This window comes from Periplaneta americana, chromosome 2 (assembly GCF_040183065.1).
Source record: "Periplaneta americana isolate PAMFEO1 chromosome 2, P.americana_PAMFEO1_priV1, whole genome shotgun sequence".
Taxonomy (NCBI): domain Eukaryota; kingdom Metazoa; phylum Arthropoda; class Insecta; order Blattodea; family Blattidae; genus Periplaneta; species Periplaneta americana.
The window spans coordinates 186725025-186746738 of record NC_091118.1 but is presented as its reverse complement, the minus strand read 5'-3'; the positions used below and the strand labels follow the sequence as shown (position 1 = coordinate 186746738).

Below are 21714 nucleotides of genomic sequence, written 5' to 3'. Positions count from 1 at the left end.
GTTGCAATGTCACCTCCTTCACCAGACACAGAACGAAATGCAATGTTATGCCGTTTTCTAAAGCACTCTAATCACCCCTTACTAGCAACAAAATTGCTTACATTGAGTTCTTTGGCAATTTCAAGAGCTTTCTCTTGAATCATAGGCCCACTTGCTGGCAATTTCTTCGCCCTCGCACACTTGAACCATTCGTAAACGAAATCATTCACATTACTAATTACGGTTCCTCGTATAGGATAAGGAGATTTTCATTAGATTAGTATTTCGTGTTAATATTCTCATATGGATAGTAAGAAGCATGGACGTGTAAGAAAGTTTCAGAATGTGAGGCGGAAGTAACAGGTGGGCAGGAAGGCCGAAGCCAAGCTACGCGGACAGGAAACATGTGTCCAGGCGTGGAGTTGACTGATGAGGGAATGTATGGACTTTGCCTGCGGGTGGTCAGCAAGATGACGCCAAACCAGGTTCCAAAAGAGATGATCTGGTATATGTCAGAGAATTGTCAGAACGCCGGAAGTAGGAGAGGACCTAGTTAACGAGCAATTTTTGAAGAACGCGTCTTAAGTGACGTAAGTGTAATCATGGCCAATCAGGATTCTTAATAGAGACACGTGATATATAGATAGGAGGGCGAAATTGTATGTTTGGTGGTTGAAAGTAGAGGGTAGATTTGGCAGATAGAGAGAAGGCATATAGAACGCGTACGGAGAGGTTGCACTCCACATATTCTCGGCGAACCTAACTCGGAAGGATAACAATTTACGGACTTAGAATTTTTCAGTGGGTTTAGTAAGAAGTCGTGTGTTGCATCATTATTATAAGTCTGAATTCTTTTCTCATCATTATTACTACATTAGGAATAAATTGTCATCACGTTATCAACTCTCCGTTATATTACTGGTGTTTTATAGTACAAAATATATAATTACGTGAACTCAGAAATTAGTCTACCAACTTGTAGGAAGTGAGAGCAGTAAATTATACACTTGGACGCGCATTTCTGCTAACCTGAAACGAACACTTAATAATAATAATAATAAACGTTCTCATAGTTCTTACCAACAACTTCTGGTGTGCGCCTACATCATTTCAATCTACGAGCACGTCTCCCAAACCCCATGTTCCGACCGTTTTTGCAGCTGACCTGGGAAATTCTCATACTCTACCGGAGTAATCTCGAGGAGGCTGGCGCCCAAATTAATTAGTGTACATCTTTAATTATTGACATCATCGTGCCTCCTTGAGCTACTCTCCATATACGACGGAGCTGGCAGCCGAGGGCAAGGAAAGGCGTCGTGGGCAACAACGACGACGACCGACGACCGCCTCAGATCTGGCGCCCCAACGACCACCGACCGCCGCACTAAACACAGATTCGCTCTTCCTTTTTGGCCACCACGCATATTTTTCTCCATTCTTTCAATATTTAATTTTTATTCTTAATGCAATTGCAGTGGAGGAGACCTTCCCTTAAGAATTAAATTAAATCATGGCTTGTTTAACAACGCTCGGAACTGCTGAGGTTATATCAGCGTCGCCGATGTGCCGGAATTTTGTCCCGCAGGAGTTCTTTTACATGCCAGTAAATCTAGTGACATGAGCCTGTCGCATTTAAGCACACTAGCACTATACCGACTACGCTACTCAGGCCGACTTCCTTTAAGATTCTGGTACACTAACTGTACAAGTCTCGTGTTCGGATCTGAACATATTGAATCCGTGTAACACCATTCCAGCAAATAAACTTGAAGACATTGCAACGACCTTGGGATTACATGAAGTTCAGGTGGATTTCGAAGATGCGATGTAAGTGACCATTGCTGTAGCTATGCCGCTGAGTAACAAGTTAAATCATTCTTCCTCTTCTGAGGAATAACACAAGACATTTGTCTGTGACATGTATTAAGCCAATACCACCTTGTGATGAACTACAGGATAATGTTGACAAAAGCATCCGAAAAACATACACCTTTCCAAATATACCATGTTAACTAAACGCTTACGGGACACTTGTAACGCTTACACAAATCTTGACCAATTTTAACACTTACGAAACACTTAAACATTTCGAATACTTACAGTACACTTTTTCATTTCCAAACTATAATCTGTTCGTGGAATCTGTAGAGTGCCAGTCACAAAACTAGCCTCCTGCGCAACTGGCGTTATAGCTGGTTGGTATGCACTTATTTCATTTCACCATCGCTCCATTACCTTCGTATTACCATTTCATTGTCTCAATAGTCGCTGTGGTTAAAACGAAGGTTAAATTAATACTCCATTATTCCTCCAATCTTAAAAGGTGATTCAGTGGCTTTCCTCGATCCTTCGCAGGAACAATTCACTTGACATTTACGAAGCTAGTCAAACCCAGCTTTCTCTATAATAGCAGCGTGTTGATTTCCTTGCACCTTGTCATAGGGGCAATAAGTTACTGTTTACCTTTATAATAACTGAAATCACATGCAGTGTTGTACTGATATCCAACGACTGCCGTTCTGAACAACGCGGAAGAATTCAGGTCTGCTATTATAGCAATCACACATTTGACTTGTAAATCAAGGATTGACTAGCACACATGACTTACTTCGTCTAGTACTAAGTCATTTCCGAATGTGGTTGCTTGGTTTCTACTGGCGAGCACTTAAGAGGTTAAGTACAGCTTACAGCAGTAAAAGTTTTGGAAATATTCAACAATTTTTTCCTTCATTACTGTATCTTGTGCAATAATGAAAATTCGTTTGTATAAAACACTGTCCTTCTGCAATATAATAGTACATTATGCAACGAGCCTATAATGATAGTAATTAAGACGCAAGTATGTTTGTTTATGAAACGAGCGCAAGCGAGTTTCATAATTTTCATACGAGCACCTTAATTAACCATTATAGGCAAGTTTCATACGACTTTTTATGCTCGACCATATTTCTAACTTTAAATTATTCAGAAATATTCATTTTATTTGTATCTGACAGAAGATCGGAAGTGACCTTGTTCATAGCTCTTGAATTGTGAGATGTGCGCAGACGCGAAAGTATTGATTTTTTCCAAGGAACAATAATGTCATTGACCTTGATGTAATGCAGAGAATGTATAACCTGGAAATTGATTTAGAATTGAAAAACGGGATGACAAATTGAATTTATTTGAATATTATTTGCAATTAACGCTAATTATTATACTAACAGAACATAACCTTCTGCGACAGTATTGGATTTCCAGCCTCCGTGACGTTTCCCTCGCCTTTCGATTGCATATCCGAGAATAATCGAAAACCTGAACTTTAATGAATAGGTGTACTTTAATGACATGCATTAAAGGACTGCTACCAGGGGTATAATTACTACATTTCGGCATGGTCGAGCATAAATATTTTTACGATTTAAAAAATTTATAAATATATATATATATATATTTTTTTTTTCTCAAAATTCATAATGGTGGTAATTCACTGTGCAGTGATGAAGCGTTTCCCTCATAACTCATAAACTTAACTTTTTTCAGGTTCTCTCTCTTTTATTTTATTGCTGAAACTCATGTTTACAATATCATGCTCTTTCAACTACATTTCTTAATAAATAATATTTTATTTTATTTTGTGTTAAAAGAAAATTTTGATATTTGACCATTTTTTATTTTTTTAAATTTTTTTATTGAGTTATTTTACGACGCTTTATCAACATCTCAGGTTATTTAGCGTCTGAATGAAATGAAGGTGATAATGCCGGTGAAATCAGTCCGGGGTCCAGCACCGAAAGTTACCCAGCATTTGCTCGTATTGGGTTGAGGGAAAACCCCGGAAAAAACCACAACCAGGTAACTTGCCCCGACCGGGATTCGAACCCGGGCCACTTGGTTTCGCGGTCAGACGCTCTGACCGTTACTCTACAGGTGTGGATTTTTTAAATGAATTTATATTTTTTATCAGACAATCTACCAAAGGTAGAGAAGTAATCTTTAATCATATTATAAATATGACATGTATAAATACACAGAAAAATTGTAATCGCAGAATGTTGGATAGTTTTTGAGTTATGTGGAAAACGCTTCATCACTGCACAGTGAATTGAATTTTGAAAAAAAAAAGAATGTAAATAATTTTTTTAAATTGCAAAAATATTTTTTTCATATAGCAGGAAGACAGTGTTTTACACATACTAATTTTCATTACTATACAAGATACAGTACAGTAATGGAAGAAAAAAATGTTGAATATTTCCAAAATGTTACTGTTGTAAGCTGTAGGCCCTACCTAACGCCTTAAGTTAATAACCGAGTCACTGGATCCTCTTAGTTCATCTCAACTTGATGTACCCTAGTACAGAGTGTATCAAAAAGGATGGCGCAAACTTACACGGTTGAAAGTACATGATAATAGAAACAAAAAAGTCGCTGTAAACATGAGTCCGCAAACGAGCCGTTTGCGAGAAAATTACGAATGTATTGTTACAAGCCGCCACTGACGTAATTTTAAATCATATGGTTTACTCCGTGTGCACTAGAAGCGGTCCTATGCTCTTTATTTACGAAACTGAACATTACCGAGAGGTGGAGTTGTAATCAAACCATACAAGCAGAATGTACAGGACAGGTACAGTACACAATCTCAAAAGGTAGGTTGTCTAAGCCTAAATCCGGCACTGCAAGTATTCCACATCGGATTTATAAACGATATAATATGAGAGCAGGAGTTTGTCATTGGCTGTACCAACAAAGATCAAACTGGTTGCTGCTTTAGAGAAGTTCATTATCCTCTCCGGATACTTGGTTCCTCGTATGAAAATAGACACTTTTCCGCCAGGTTCATCGGCTAGATTAGTCTCATCATAGTTTAGGATGTTAGAAGAGCTGATAATAAATGATTAAATCAATAAATGATTAAATCAATAAATGATTAAATCAATAAATGATTAAATCAATAAATGAATAAATTAATTAGTAAAATAAAATAAATTAAATTAAATAAATTAATACAATGAAATAGATAGACAGACAGACAGACAGACAGATAGATAGATAGGCAGACAGGCAGATAGATAAGTAACTAAGTAAGTAACTAAGTAAATAAATAAATAAATAAATAAATAAATAAATAAATAAATAAATAAATAAATAAATAAATAAATAAATAAATAAATAAATAAATAAATAAATGCCCTCTAGCGTCTTTTCCTAACTTTCAAAATTTACTATTTGAACGTTAAAAACTTTTTGCTCGTATGTATTCATGTATGAAATAAGAGCGGCTACATACTGTAGCCTTGTAGAACTCAAAACTTTTTTTTCTATTTTATCTGAATTTGTCCCATTTGCTGTGTGGATTATGAATCAATGCAATTGGATAATAGTATGTGAAACATCCCTGAATCTTTTTACAATCGTTTAATTTTACAGCGTCCCACTTCGTATGGACTTGCATTCTTATACCCAGGTATTGTCCAGTTTTCCCCTGCTGTATTACTGGCGGTATCGCAGGTAAATTTATCGCATCGAATATCTTGTCGACCTCTGACGTAAGCGAACCATAGTAATATCGGTCTTTTTCTGTACAGCGTGCCCGCATTGACGAGAATATGAAGGTAGTTTCTTAACAAGAGATTCTTATAACAATCAAAGAGGTCAGTTAGTGAAAAATTTATTTTCCATAAAACAGTGTTTCGCCAACTTTTCCCACCGCAGAACTCTTTTTGACCTACAATGAAACCGCGGAACTCCTGTGATCCAATTTTATATTATTATTATTGTTATTATTATTATTATTATTATTATTATTATTACTATCACATTTATTGAAGTAGATGTAATTCTAACTGCAAAACTTAAACTGTGTTAATAATACATATAAATCACCAGAATCTTGCATTTTAAATTTGATTGGAATTACAAGTTTGCTATAATCCGTATTTACGTTGCTATTTTGTAAAAACTAAAAATAAATAGAATATTCATAACTTTAATGGTACGAAATTTATTATATTTTTATTAATATTTAATAATTAAGAAACATTTGAATAGTTGTGTCTCAATAATTCTATTCATTGGAATGAATGTGTTTCTTTTTTAAACTTGTAGATTCCTTTTATAATAGTGGTTAAGCTTGTAATTCTTTTTATACTTACTTAGGCCTACTGGAAAAGGAACAAGGAGGTTCATTGCCGCCCTCACATAAGCCCGCCATTGGTCCCTATCCGAGCAAGATTAATCCAGTCTCTATCATCATATCCCACCTCCCTCAAATCCATTTTAATATTATCTTCCCATCTACGTCTCGGCCTCCCCAAAGGTCTTTTTCCCTCCGGCCTTCCAACTAACACTAATAATAATAATAATAATAATAATAATAATAATAATAATAATAATAATAATAATAACAATAACAATAACAATAACAATAATAATTATTATTTAAAATTATTATTATTATTATTATTATTATTATTATTATTGTTGTTGTTAGTCCATAATTATTGATTATGTATTATGTTTCAAGTTATTATTGGTTCATATTTTCGTGATGGTTATTATTATAGATTCACATTTTATACTATACTATTATACTATTCTCCGAGTATAATACAATTTAAAAACCATTTAGCACTAGAACACACGGAATCCCTAGGATTTGGAATACACTTCTACAAACGCTGCTATAAAATACTGTACTGAGCCTCACCTGCCGCCACTGAGTGAGGCATTACAGGAAGGTATGGCAACGGGCGTAAGAAACATGACTCCGGATCTCCTGAGTACTACGCCAGGACATTACTCTGCTAGGTATGAGGTTATAAGAATAAATAAGTTATATAAATGCTATGGATGCAGCACTGATACTCCAGACGCTGCACCTTGTGCTGTTCATATATCGTATTGGCACATATCCGCCTCTAATCCCGAGATTTCAATTCCTTTCACACAGTCTGTCGGAGTCTTTGCCCTGTCTGGGCTCGGCGCAGTTCGATTCTCTTCTAGTCCTCTTCGAATGTGCAGATAGAGGTCGCTAAGAGACGAAGAAGAAGTCATTTTAACCAAGAATGAAACAGGAGCAAGACTTTCGTATTTCCACATCGAAAATTAATCATCTCTGTCACGTCCATCCTTTCAACACCACGATAGATACTTTCTAATCCACCGCGGATGAGATTAAATGTCACGTGGAGCACAAGAACACGGCAATCAAATAGTCGTTAGTGGAACACGCCTGTCTGTATCAAGTTTCGTGATGTTGATTCTGATTTTGTATGAAAGCTCAGGCGAAGAAGTTTGAAGTGTTAAATCTAAATCTAACTTGGGATACTTTCACATTACACGCCGGAAACTTTGTACCTGGAGAAATACTGTGAAGACGAGTGACCTACAAGTATGAAGTTGGCAATACAAACTCTTAAGTTACGAAAGAAAAAAATAACAGGCTTGAATATAGCCTAAACTTTTAAGTTACGAAAGAAAAAAAAATAACAGGCTTGAATATAGCCTAAACTTTTAAGTTACGAAAGAAAAAAAAATAACAGGCTTGAATATAGCCTAAACTTTTAAGTTACGAAAGAAAAAAAAATAACAGGCTTGAATAAGCCTAAACTTTTAAGTTACGAAAGAAAAAAAATAACAGGCGTGAATATAGCCTAAACTTTTAAGTTACGAAAGAAAAAAATAACAGGCTTGAATATAGCCTAAACTTTCCGTCCTCCTGTATCGGGTGAGCAATTTATATCACGTCCGACAAGCGGCAACATTGGTTATCGGTGACCGCGCTTCCACACGCTGGTTACGGTGACAGCGCAGTATCGGTGATTCCACAAGTCATAGATTATTATTAATGCAAAATATTATTAAATACAGGGTGGGGTATAGGAACCAAGTGTTTTTAAAATAATCATAAAACAGTTAGTTTTTGTTTTCAACACATTTTATTGGTAGAATAACGTTTGTGAGAACATACCATTTCAATTATGAGCGAAAAATTACATCTGGCATGTGATGTCCGTCTGTGTTGACGCATTGTTTAAGGCGCTGACGAAAATTCACCTCTATTCTTTCCAGGAGACCTCTGTTGATTTGGGTGATGTGTTGACGTACTGTGTCCCTTAATTCGTCTAATATTTGGGGTTTATCCTCGTAAACACGTGCCTTTAGGTACTCACATAGAAAAAAATCACGTGGACAGGTCAGGGGACCGAGGGAGCCATGGAACATCACCAAATCTCGAAATGAGACGATTGGAAAACAGGAGGCGAAGATCTCCCATTGACGCTCTGGAGATATGCGCCGTGGCCCCGTCTTGCTGAAACCACCTATCTTGTATGGGTGTAAATGTAAATCGCCATGCAAAATCCGTCTTACCGCACGATTGCCGATTCCAAGATCAGCTGAATGTCTTCGAGCAGAGCGGCCTGGGCTGCGCAGTATCGCTTATCTGACTGAAAATTTTCTGGAGTAGCACTCTGTGTTGGGGGCCGGGCGGTTTATTCTTTAGTATTGCGCCATTTTTTTTAGATTTTTTAACCCAACATAAGATTGTGTCACGCACGGGAACAGAATCATTGCGATTAATATTGAATCTGTAGCAAAACTCACGCCGTATCGAGCTCACCGACTCTCCATTTCTAACAAAACAATCATACGCAAACATGCGTCCACTGCTCCATGATGCCGACTGCAGGCGAAATGCTATGAGCCACGGAATGGACTGTCACATGCCGCACGTCTCTCCCTTTCATAATGACTGAGTACAAGCCATTCCAAAAACACTTGGTTCCCATGCCTCACCCTGTATAAGCAGTTAAAACGTCATTTAGAATGAATGCGCTTCGCTGGAGGTTAGTACAATCGAGCAGTTATGTCCGATTGCTGGGTGTCATGATTCCCCGTATCATCTAGTCAGTGCAATAATTAAATAAATAACTAAGTAAATAAATAATTAATTAAATACATAAATAAATGAGTCCAATAAATCAGTAAGTTCAATTAAACAGCCCAATAAATCGATCAATAATTCAAATCAATCAATAAGTCGAATCAATCAAGCAATGGATCAATCTAATCCAATTAATCAATCCAATCTTTCCAACCAATAAATCTACTCATTGAAATCAATAAAATAAATCCAATCATCCCGGTCAATTAATCGATAAATCCAATAAGTAAATCCGACCAATGAATCAATCATTGAGTCTAATAAATCAGTCTGTAAGTCCAAAGAATCAGTCCAATAAATCGAACAATTAGTCAAATCAATCAGGCAATGAGTTAGTTCAGTCGATCAGTTCAATCCAACTAACCAATAAATATACAGGGTGATTCACGACTAATAACCCGTGTTTTAGCAATCAGTTCTATAGGCCATTTTGAGCATAAAATGTCATATGAAGATGTGTCCGATTATCAAGCGTTAAGGAGTTACAACTGATTGAATCCTACGAAAGTAGCAGTGTTTCTGAATAGAACTAAGAATCATTCACTTAAAATACACAGAAATTTTAATTCAAAATACTGCATTAATTATAAAAATAAATATAATTCAATTTGGAAGGTTAAACCACAATATTTCTCAACATCAATCAGTCATGCAGGGAATTTATCTTAGCGAGTAAAAATAATAGAACACTAGGCTACTTGAAAGTTCAGGTTTACAAATCATCTGTTGAATGTAAGAGAGCAATGCTTCATGTTTTCGTAGGTGTGAATGGTTTTATAATGCTTTAAATATACACGTAGGACTAACATTGGTTCTGTAAATATTTTTATATTAAATATTTAAGCGTTAAGAATGATAACGACCTTACACCTTAACTCTTGTACCCTATTTCCTCCAGAATTAGTACGTAAAGCCTGTTTGGGGTTATAAAAAGGATTCAGAAGGACATATCTATAAGTTGAAAGTTCTAGAATAAAAATTGTGCCTACTAATTAACTTTATTTTACCATTGGGATCAGAAAAGATCCCAAACAGGATACAAGGGTTTAACAATAAAGAATCAATTATAACCATGCTACTAAATCCCTGCGAAGTTCGCATATGCCTTTTTATTTATTCAATTTTATGATTTTTTTTTTGTGAAAATCTTCTTTTTGTTCCTAAAACAAATTTGGTAAACGTGTATCACTGCCATAAATTTTATTTTATTCCAAATATTTATGTTTCTAGCGGCGTTTGGAGAAGCCTTTGACGAAATTGTTGTGGAGTCCACCTTAACAGTGAGGGGCAAAGGCGGAGCTCGACAGAGCAGGACGAAACCTCTATCTTTGAAGTCAACATCAACGAGTACAACCACAACGACCACAGAGGGCACCACCAGCGAAGAGCCCAAGCGTTCCAAGAGAGAGAAATCTGAATTTCATGGACCGAGGTAAGCAACGGTGGTTCAGTGTCACATACAGGGACACCCAATTGGCGGCCCGCGGGCCATATTGTGCCCATCAGAAGTTTAGTTCTGACCTCAGAGCAAACATTAACGACATTCACTTCATTGTTCGCACGACGCTTCTGGTTATTATCCACCCTCAAATCATCTTAAACGAGGCTTAACCCACCTATAAACTTTTCCAATTTGGGCTGACGGAGCAACTCATTATGCCTGTGGTTTTCCTAGGGCTCTAAGAGAAATGTCGGGATGAGCCCTAAAGGAAATGGGCCATTGACCTACATCCACTTTCCCACAAAAGTTTCAGCATTTTTCCAAATTAAATCCTTCGCAATTGCATTTCGCATATTTTCTTCGATACATTGGCGAGTTTCATTCGCACAGTGAAAGGGACTGGTAACTTTCAACGTGTAGGCTTTTTACATATTCCAGGTTTCTCTTGTCCTGATGCTGTTTTGTCATGCTTCCCTCCACTCCCCCTTTATGTGGTAGTAGCTGTTAGGTTAGGTCCATTTTCGGCTTCCCACTTCAAAATTCTCTATAGTTCTTTCAGTGAAACGATAAAACCCAGACTGAGACAAGTGACCAACAAGCTTGGAGCTCACATATTAAGTTTTTCTCAGCCCCAAACTCCCTTGCAAAAGGACGCGCTTTTGCGTACCATCTTAATGCTTTCCTCGCATTTCCCTCATTCATTCGTCCGTCCGTCCGTCTGTCCATCCGTCCGTCCGTCTGTCCATCCATCCATCCATCCATCCATCCGTGGACTCGTCCACTCGTTCATTCATTCAGTCACTAGAAAATAAGCCTAATATATCATATTAATAGTTATGCGAAAAAAGGTTTGTTCCCCAGCATTTTAACGACACAAGTGGTTGTCGGACATAAATAATTTAATAGATACTGTAAATAATGTTTCTGAAAGATTAAAAGCATTTTAACCTGAGATATACCAAGATAGCTTACACTGCGAATATATAATATTCAGAATTCAGAAAAACTTTAAAGTAATTTTAATATTAGGCCTGCTTGTTTTTGGACAAATAAGTATATAATTTTCAAATTTGAAGTGAAAGACACTTGCATTGCATTGTATGCGTTTTCAGTATTTACATCAACTCACTGATGTGAATCAAACTCCTCTGACGTGAGTAATATAAAAAAAATTACGTAAATACATTTTCAGTGTTTGTCAAAGTGCTGGTGTTAGCATTATGTGGATAGTGCAAAAAAAGTGTGAAGAAAGAACAGTGCTGAGACTAATTACAATTTAACAGGGTTATTAACCATGTCACAAAAGTAGTATACACGACAAACTCGCCTGGATTGGCTCACCAAGCGAGTACACTTGAGCCATCCCTGTCGAGGGGGTTCTAACCCCATCACAGGGGGCCTTTGCCCAACATGGGACATCATGGCTAGCATTCATTCATTCACAATGTCAGTCACTTTCAAGACACTCAGGGTGCTATTCATAGACATTTCGCTAACCCGTGCTACGAGCGTGCTAAACTAGCCCCGGCTATCGACTGGTTACTTGTACAGGATTCATATCATATCATATCATATCATATCATATCATATCATATCATATCATATCATATCATATCATATCATATCATATCATATCATATCATATCATATCGCTAACACTGGTTTATGAATACGAGAAAACGTTAGTTCGCTGATCATCCACCGGAAGCCCGTGTTAAGAATGTCTATGAATACGGCCCTTTGAGATTACCCTCTACAACTTACATCCTCAACTTAGATAAAATCTTCAATGAACATCATACTCATCTCTTATTAAAACATTCCGGATTCCATTAATATCACACAAATGTAAAAATGTTTGCTAACGAAGTTATTAAATATTGGAGAATTAGACTCTTAATGGCTTAAATGCCAAAACAGCACATTGGAAACCAACCAACCATGTCAATATTAGTCACTGTACCACGAAAATCATTTTGAATACTGTATTAACTCAAAACAGAAACCATGTTTATTCCTTAAGCATTTGAATATTAAATACTCAGTTCTGTTCTTTATCCTGCTTCAGAACACAGAAACACTACGTGGCCTTTGAAGAAAATAATTGGAAACCGCTAAACTAAAATACGAATTGAGTATTATGACGTCTGTGAAGTCGTTTCACTATTCAATACTAAAGTAGTAGGTGTAACATTGTAACAGAAATTGATTTCCTATAAGTGGTAATGGCTGTCACAAAAGTAATTTATCACGACAGTCAAGAAAACGTATGAAACATGTAGACGAAGGACCAATCTTCCTACTAGGAGTTTGAAGAAGAGGTCATTCAACTATAGGGTTCGCCTGAAGTTTATAATTTTGTTTGCAAGTGAAAAGATATACATAGCGAATATCATTTCATGATCGTCTTGTACTTGTGAGTCGAGTCACAGTCTACTATATACAGTCGCGAAGCTTGAGGTGATTTTTTGCAAATCTCGTGATAAAGCGCTCCAAGCGGTTAGCAACTAGAAACAATAGACTGTCCACGGTCGACTTTGGACTGTGTCGTATTTCTATCGAGTGCTAGCTCGTTGCAGATTTCACATTGATGCTTGTGAAATGTTCGTTATTGGTTGTAATGAAAATGTTAATTGCTAAAATACAATAATTGGAATAATAATATTTTACTAGAGACGTAGAAAAATTAAGTTTGTTTTAATGAAATTTATTGATCACGTTTTATTTTCAATTTTGGTGGGATTATTATTGCTTAGGCCTACTTTTTTTTCAAAGGATATGTTTTTAATAAAACTGTTAATTTTGTTGTTATTTTTATTTGTTACTTTACTAGAGACGTAGAAAAAGTCTGTTACAATAAAATTTATTGATCACGTTTTATTTCCAATTCTGGTGTGATTATTATTGCTTAACCTCATCCCACTTTGTTAACTATGTAAGCCTACACTACAAGTACCGGTACACGTAAGTTACTCCATTAATTCATATTTCCATTATTATTGTTGTAAAGGGAAATGAAAATTAATATTTATTGGTTTCATAGTTAATTATCGCTATAATCTTGAATTAGTGAAGCGATTATAGTAAATTTCAGTTCGTTTTGCACAAACAAAAATAATATTAACCTATTTCTTGCAGATATCTTCGAGTTTAATATACTTCATTAAAATAATAAATTAACTTTATGCATTTAATATTTCAATAATGGAAGGAAGGTGTTAATTTTTCCAAAAGAACACAACGAAAGTGTAACATATTTTGTCGTCTACTAGGAGAGAGATCTGCGATGATGAGGCGATAGTAGCGATCCTAGTGGTGGGCAACTACCCATGTTTGCATTTTTACTACATATTGAGCTTCGCAACTGTATATAGTAGACTGTGGTCGAGTTACTTATGTTAACGTTTTCCGTTTCAGAGCATCGAATCCACACTACGCTGCACGAGCATTCCAAGTGGTAGACCTGTTTGGCAGGGATATAGTATCTCCAGGAGAACTGCTTGGGGAGAAGAGGCCATGAAGAAGATCTCAACGTGCCCGAGAGGCATAGCATATACTCGGGTATATATTCCGTCGAATTTTGATATTTTATTTTATCAATCTGTACTATACACAGAACAGTACTGAAGTTGTAAAGACGGAAAATTATTAATTATTGAAATAAACATATTACGAGACTTTGAAGTGACAATCCTGCCGCTGGTCTTAGGTTGCCAGAAGTTTTCTTCAAAGGAAATAATATTACTAGAAAATTCTTTACAACGGTCGTTGGTCTCACTGCAAGAACTGTAACGACCCAGAATAGATAAACAATTTCTAAGTTTCCTTAAATTATTACAAGCCAGAAGGTCATGTCACCCTGTTCCTAGAAGAGAAAAACAAATTCACCGGGAGAAGAAATGTTAACTACTGGTTATGAAGAAAATGTATGTATGTTAAAAATAAAGCAATAAACTGAAATTAACAATAATTTCACTATTTTTTTTTTCAAATGAAAGCATTCAAAGCGCTGTTTTCAAATTAGTAATATAGGCTTATCTATTGAATAATGTACTGCACAAATTTGGGTTATTCAAAAGTTATCAAGGATTTGAAAGTCCTTTAACTTTGTTTATTTTTTTACTTGGTAATTTAACGGCGCTGCATCAACTGCTATGTTATTTAGTGTCGATGGAATTGGTGATAGCTAGATGGTATTTGGCGAGATACGGTCGAGGATTCGCCATAGATTACCCGATATTCGCCTTAGGTCGGGGAAAATAGGCTATGTCTGTTTCTTTCTGAGCCTTATAAAGTACTAAGTTAGAGTTTTTAGACTTTCACGGTGACTATAATTAGAATTAGGCTTTTGGGTAATCCATCGTGTTCTGGAACTTGACGTTTCCAACGTTTCGGAACTACTTACAAGTTCCATCATCTGGGTAAGACCAGAGAGATCACCTGCTCTGTTGGGCTCGTTACACCAGGCTAATCAGGACGACTGAGGCTAATCTTAACGTAAAATATTAGTTACATTAATGAAAAATAAGGAAATTTCATTATTTCGGAATAATAAACCAAATAAAATGTTATCATAAGTCATTAGTCTGATGAAGAAACAGAGAAATGTAATTAAACGAACAGAAATGTCTCTTGAGCTGAATGTAGAGGGCAAAATGTAAAATACGAATAGAAAATAGAAAATTGATGGCGCTGGTCTTTAAAGTTTGAATTAGTAAACTACAATGAAACACCAAGAAAACTAAGTATGCTAGACAGACGTAACTTTGTATAAAAGCAATTTAATCTCTATGCTGTAACTGTTCCAGTACTGACTAACTACAAAATGAAATACCTTCCATACTATTTTATTCGGATTATGTTCATAAACTTTTAAATGCCAACCAAATTATTATCTTAAGGGATTAGGTACAGCTTCCAATAGTAAATTTTTTTGAAATATTCAACATTTTTTCCTAAATTACTGTATCTTGTACAATAATGAAAATTGGTATGTGTAAAACACTTTCCTTCTGCTATATGAAAAAAAATATTTTTACGATTTAATTTTTTTTTTCAAAATTCAAAATGGTGGCATTTCACTGTGCAGTGAGGAAGTTTTTCCCTCATGACTCATAAACTTGTTAACTTTTTCATGTTCTCTGTCTTTTATTTTATTGCTGAAACTCATTTTTACAATATCGTGCTCTTTCAACTACATTCCTCAATAAATAATATATGTTTTTTAATTTTATGTTAGAAGAAAATACTGATATTTGACCATTTTTTAAAATGAATTTATTTTTATCAGACAATCTATCAAAGGTAGAGAAGTGATCTTGCATCATATTGTAGATATGACATGCATAAATACACACAAAAAATTTCATCACAGAATGTTGGAGAGTTTTTGAGTTAAGTGGGAAACGCTTCATCACTGAACAGTGAATTGAATTTTGAAAAAAACAAAATGTAAATAATTTTTTTAATCTCAAAAATATTTTTTTTTCATATAGTAGAAGGACAGTGTTTTACACATGCTAATTTTTATTATTATACAAGATAGAGTAATGGAGGAAAAAATGTTAAATATTTACAAAATTTTACTGCTGTAAGCTGTACCTAACCCCTTAAATAAGATAGGCCTACAAATTCAACAAACATCATTTAAATCCCATATGGTTGCATGAGGATGAGAAGGTTAATTGAAACAAAATGAACAAAGTTAGTTTTGGAACGACACAATAGTGGATGGAAATGTTTTGAAACTATAGTGGATTTTTAACGTTTAAAATAAATTAGGTAAAACGTTAATTTCGAAAACTATGTATCAATAGAATGACAGAGAAAAGGAAGTAGATTCAGAATCTACTACTAACAAAATTTCTTCCTAACGTGAATAAAACTGATTTTGGAACCTGGTGCTCATATGAAAAAATTGTCATTTAACTATAGAACATTAACCCTTAAATTCGCAAAGTATCCTATAGGATACAACAGGTTAATAGGCTATATGGTATAATTTTAATAGAATAGAAAAAAAAAGGTACAGAAATTAAAATTTCACAATACTATAATATTGTACGACATATAAAATATTGACATTGCGATAGTTGTTTTCTTTACAGTCCGACATGGTTTAATAAACTAGTGTGAGATGACTTAAGGGCAATTTCTTTTCAGATTATTCTTGTTAAATTGAATTCGCCCCAAACATTTTAAAAATATCTTTGAAACTAATAATAATCAGCAGACCACAGAGAATAGCTTAAGATTCAGTATTGCCTTTTATAAATATTTGAAACAGTAAAGAATATTACAAACAGAGAATATAATTTTTTTTTTTTAGTTTTACAATTAAAAAAAATTATATTCACATTGACATGTATCTATACTAATAATAAATCTGTATCTCAAATTTTTCTGGTAATTTTCGATTTTCCAAAAATAATTGGTCCTAACATATATAATTAACCATCCTGAAACCGAAAATCGTTTTTTTGACATTTTTGTTTGTATGTCTGTCTGTCTATCTGTCTGTCTGTATGTTGTTACCTTTTCACGCGATAATGGATGAACGGATTTCGATGAAAATTGGATATAAATTATGTTCGTTGTAACTTAAATTTTAGGCTATATAGCATTCAAAATATATTATTTAAAGGGGGGTTATAAGGGGGCCTGAATTAAATAAATCGAAATATCTCGCTTATTATTGATTTTTGTGAAAAATGTTACATGACAAAAGTTTCTTTAAAAATAATTTGCGATAAGTTTTATTCCCTGAAAAAGTTTGATAGGACTGATATTTAATGAGATAAATGAGTTTTAAAATTAAAATAACTGCCACCTAAGGCCGTATAATGAAATAAAAAACAAATGACTTCGTCTATAAGGGGCCTTGGACAGCAACAATCGAAAGCTATGAAAGATAGCCTACAGAGAATGTTTCTGTGTTTGTATGAAGTAGTATCGGAAGCTAAATTAACCGATTTGTATAATTAATTATTATTTCACCATTGGGAAGTGTTGTTTCTCTAGATGGACATAATGCTATAATGTTATTACAGTAACTTCTGATATAATATAATATAATATAATATAATATAATATAATATAATATAATATAATATAATATAATATAATATAATATAATATATGTAATGTAATATTATATAATATAAGTTATTTGAAGGGTTCAGAACCATAGTGGGCCAAACGCCATTTACTGAATACGTAGAAAACAAGGGTTAAAATTAAGTTATTACCATAATTCAATGGAAACCTATAACAAGTAAAATAAAGTATACACATTAAATGTAAATGATGTCAATGTTCATTGAACTATGGTTGCATGTAATAAAAATTATAAACATGTTAAAGGAATTGTCATTGCACCAATGAGTGGTCTCTGGACCAAAATGATCGCATTTTAATTATTTGGATGCAATTTAAATTAAGTAACATATTAAACGATTTATCCTTCTATCAAACACAAATGTTCCCTGGATCAAATGTTCTATTTTAATTATGTAATTACTTTATATTTATTTCTAACGGGTGTAGCGGAGCGCACGGGTACGGCTAGTACTATAATAAAATACAAATAAATTGAATAATTAAAGGAAATGAAGTTTTGCCAGCTTAAGGGTTATTATTATTGGTTTACAAGCTAGCGAAGAAACAGTCCATAAACCAAAGGAATAAATTAAAGAAACTGAAAATGAAGAACTCAGTGATAAGTTAATATACTACTTTCAAAAACTGCCCCCCATTGAGGGTAGCCCTTACGGACTCAGTATATCCTCAAAAAATTAATATCCATACCTATGTAGCCATAGATATTAAATTAAAAAAAAAAAAGAAAGAAAAGGGTATAAAAATTGCAATTGCTATTAATGTGGCAACATATGATTAATTAGGATTTGACAAGATTTGTTTAACACAATGTCATCCCTCAGAGATGCTGGCACAGCAAACTGCCGTCGAAATTCTTCGAAAAAAGCTGGTATAGTCCCTCGAGCACCTATCTGTGAATGTTGCCTGAAAACAATTTTTTTCCCAGGAAAACCTCTTAAATTCACCACTAATTGAAAATGCCTCTAATTTAATTAAAAATAAAAAAGTTACTGGGAATTGGAACCCGGATCTACCGAAAGGCAGACAGACGTGTCAGTGTTATCGCCTTGTCACGTGACAGACCGGACACGGACGAATCCGTGTGCGTCTGGATCGCAACCCCTCTGGGACTTCCAAGTACCCGAGAAGTGCTCATCGCGATGGACGTGAGGATGGGAAAATAAAAATTATTACACCAGCACGTACAGACAGACGTGGCTGGCAATGTAACTTATTTCCTGTTCATTACAGCATTCCTCTTCGTTACCATGTAGCAGTATCGCTGTGTTTTCCATAGCATGCAACCTCCTGGACTGCCATGATCATCTTCTAATAGTTCCAACATTCGCTTGTCTTCAGATCGAAAATATTATGTCCAAACTCTGCAATGCTTGGGGAAAGTGGCATAAGTCAGTTTCCACTAACATTTTTTATTAATTTATTGACAAGTTACGGAACATCTGCTCGCTTGGGAAAAGAGACATAAGTACAGAGGTGTGAAAATTATTAGAATCATCTTAATTTTAAAGGTTTTTTAATAGTTCCTTCACAAATATTCATTGAATTGATGAATATTGGTATATAATACTACTATACTGATGTAGGATATATTTACTACTAACAATGCCGGAAAGCATTGTTGTACATTGGTATTTTTCTTATTTTACAATTGTTATGGGAATTCAGAAATTATTATATTATGTTGGCGGAATTGGAAACATAAAAAATTAATTAAGAAATGCTTTAAACAAATTGTTCTTTGCGTTTACATTGTTGTGAAGGTTCAAATGAACGTATACATCTGTTTTGTGCATATAATTTTTTATGTTTCCAATTCCGCCAACATAATATAATAATTTCTGAATTCCCATAACAATTGTAAAATAAGAAAAATACCAATGTACAACAATGCTTTCCGATATTGTTAGTAGTAAATATATCCTACATCAGTATAGTAATATATACCAATATTCATCAATTCAATTAATATTTGTGAAAGAACTATTAAAAAATCTTTAAAATTAAGATTATTCTAATAATTTTCACACCTCTGTATTTCTCCCATTACAATAATTCATACAGAAGAAAATTAAATCGACATAAACAGTGCGAAGACAGTTTTTTTCCTTCTCCTGTGAAATTAACATTTTTGAATTGTGCCACTTTTCCCGAGCACTACAGAATTATTAACCTTAATTTTATTGCTTCGATTACTCATTACTCGTCTAGAGGAAAATAGTCTAGCCAGACGCCTACTAAATTTTAAATGATGGTAAAGACTTCAACTATACTGCATATTTTAACTACTTCGGGTGCGTTTTACCATATAACTACAAGTATGATAACAATACAGAATTAAAACTGTCAATAAATTCATTCATTCATTTGTTTATTTATTTATTAACTTATTTATTTACTTATTTATTGATTGTTTGTTTAATTTATTTATTTATTTATTTATTCACTTATTTATCCACTTACTTTTTCACTTCGTTATTTAAAGACGTTGAATTAAATACTAGGTTATTTAGCGTCGATGGGATTCGTGATAGCGAGACGTTATTTGGCGAGATGTGGCCGAGGATTCGCTATAGATTACCTAACTTTTTTTATTTATTTATTCTGGTGTAGTTAAGGCCATCAGGCCTTCTCTTCCACACTACCAGAAATACAAATACAATAATAGAAATAAGAAGGAAACAAAAACACTATAAACAAAGTAGAGCCACACAAAAATATACACAGGTTGCAGTCACACAAACTTTAAATGAGTGATTAAGTATCATAATTAATTGTATCGTAACTAATTAACTAACGTAAACAAGAAATTTGCAATTTTAATCTAGATTAAAAAAAGAAAAAAAAAACGCACACACAAATCAACACTTCTAGCAATACCTAAAAAGCATTAAATAAAACAAAATTTTCCAATTTAATTTCGAATTGTGATAAAGTCCGGCAGTCCCTGACGTCATTAGGTAACGAATTCCAGATGCGAGGTATTTCTACAGTGTAGGAGGATGAGTATAAAGACGTTCTATGATGAGGGATGGAAAGAAGTGCTTGATGCCGGTTTCGAAGAGTTGTAAGAAATTGAAAGCGCGATAACAGATAATTCGGAGTAGAAGTATGCATGATTCTAAACAGAAGAGACAGTGAATGTATTGTTCTTCGTTCCTTCAAACGCACCCAGACGCACATTCGCTTTATGCTTGGGGAAAACCTCGGAAAAAAACCAACCAGGTAATCAACCCAAGCGGTAATCGAGCCCACGCCGGAGCGCAACTCCGAAGCGCAGGCAAGCGCCTTAAACAATTGAGCTAGGCCGTTGACTTTCACTCTATTTATTTATTTATTTATTTATGTATTTAATTAATTAATTAATTCATTCATTCATCTGTCTGGGAGGAAGAAGTTCAAATTAGAGTAGGCAGTACAAATTATAATTATTATGCCATAAAATGAAAAAAAAAAAAAAAAAAAAAACATTAAAAAGAGAGTACAGATATAAGTATAAGATACAAATAAGAAGGGACCAGGATAAAAATATGACGTCTTAGAAAACCAAGCCCTAGTTACTACTTTGGCAATTTATTCTAAAGTAAAATATGAGATCTAATTCTATGATGTGCATTTGAGTGTGGGTAAATCAAGTTGGCATCAAACAGGTAGCCTACACGATCTGTCAACAGGCTGTAGTAGCCGACTGGGTACAGACTTCAGCTCCTGGGATGAGAAACATTTCCCATTCCGGATGTGTGCCAAGATGAGAGACAGCCGATAACTGCGACTCTGTTCTGTTGCAGGAGAGGAGACTGCAGCCAGCATTCCGACGCCTCCACTCTGCATGTAAATATTCGCAAGCTACTCAAGTGCTGGAATTACAAATTTTGTGAACGTAGCCTTAATGAGCTTCTAATAAATATCTGTGATTACCCCTTCCCTCGTGAATGTTTGTATATAATCCCACTCTGTTCTTTATTTAAATATTAATAACGCCTCATTTTTCGATTGCCATGCTTCATGTATCCATTAGCCTACTATTCTCTAGCTGTTGTATTGTAAGACAATGATAATGGAGTGACAAGATAAGTGTTAATGCACCCGTGTCGAAACCTCCCTTCAAACTGCGCACAAAGATTTCCACAGTAAGGGAACTAACAAAAAAATTAGCTGTCCATGCTGAATATAAAGGTGTGAAAAGTTATTTTAAGTGTTGCATTAAGAGACAAGGGGAATGCTATGAGAACAAGGGGTACGTGAG

General features: G+C 34.7%; 1 protein-coding gene across 1 annotated transcript in view; it reads left to right on the top strand.

Moving 5' to 3' along the window:
• Window positions 1-21392, top strand: part of LOC138694945 (uncharacterized) — a 42072-nt gene extending 20680 nt beyond the window's left edge. The window contains exons 2-4 of the mRNA XM_069819151.1: window positions 10142-10343; window positions 13770-13913; window positions 21257-21392. Coding sequence (XP_069675252.1) covers window positions 10142-10343; window positions 13770-13872 — 305 coding nt within the window. The 3' untranslated portion in view covers window positions 13873-13913; window positions 21257-21392. The remainder of the gene's footprint in view (window positions 1-10141; window positions 10344-13769; window positions 13914-21256) is intronic.
• Window positions 21393-21714: the final 322 nt, after the last annotated feature.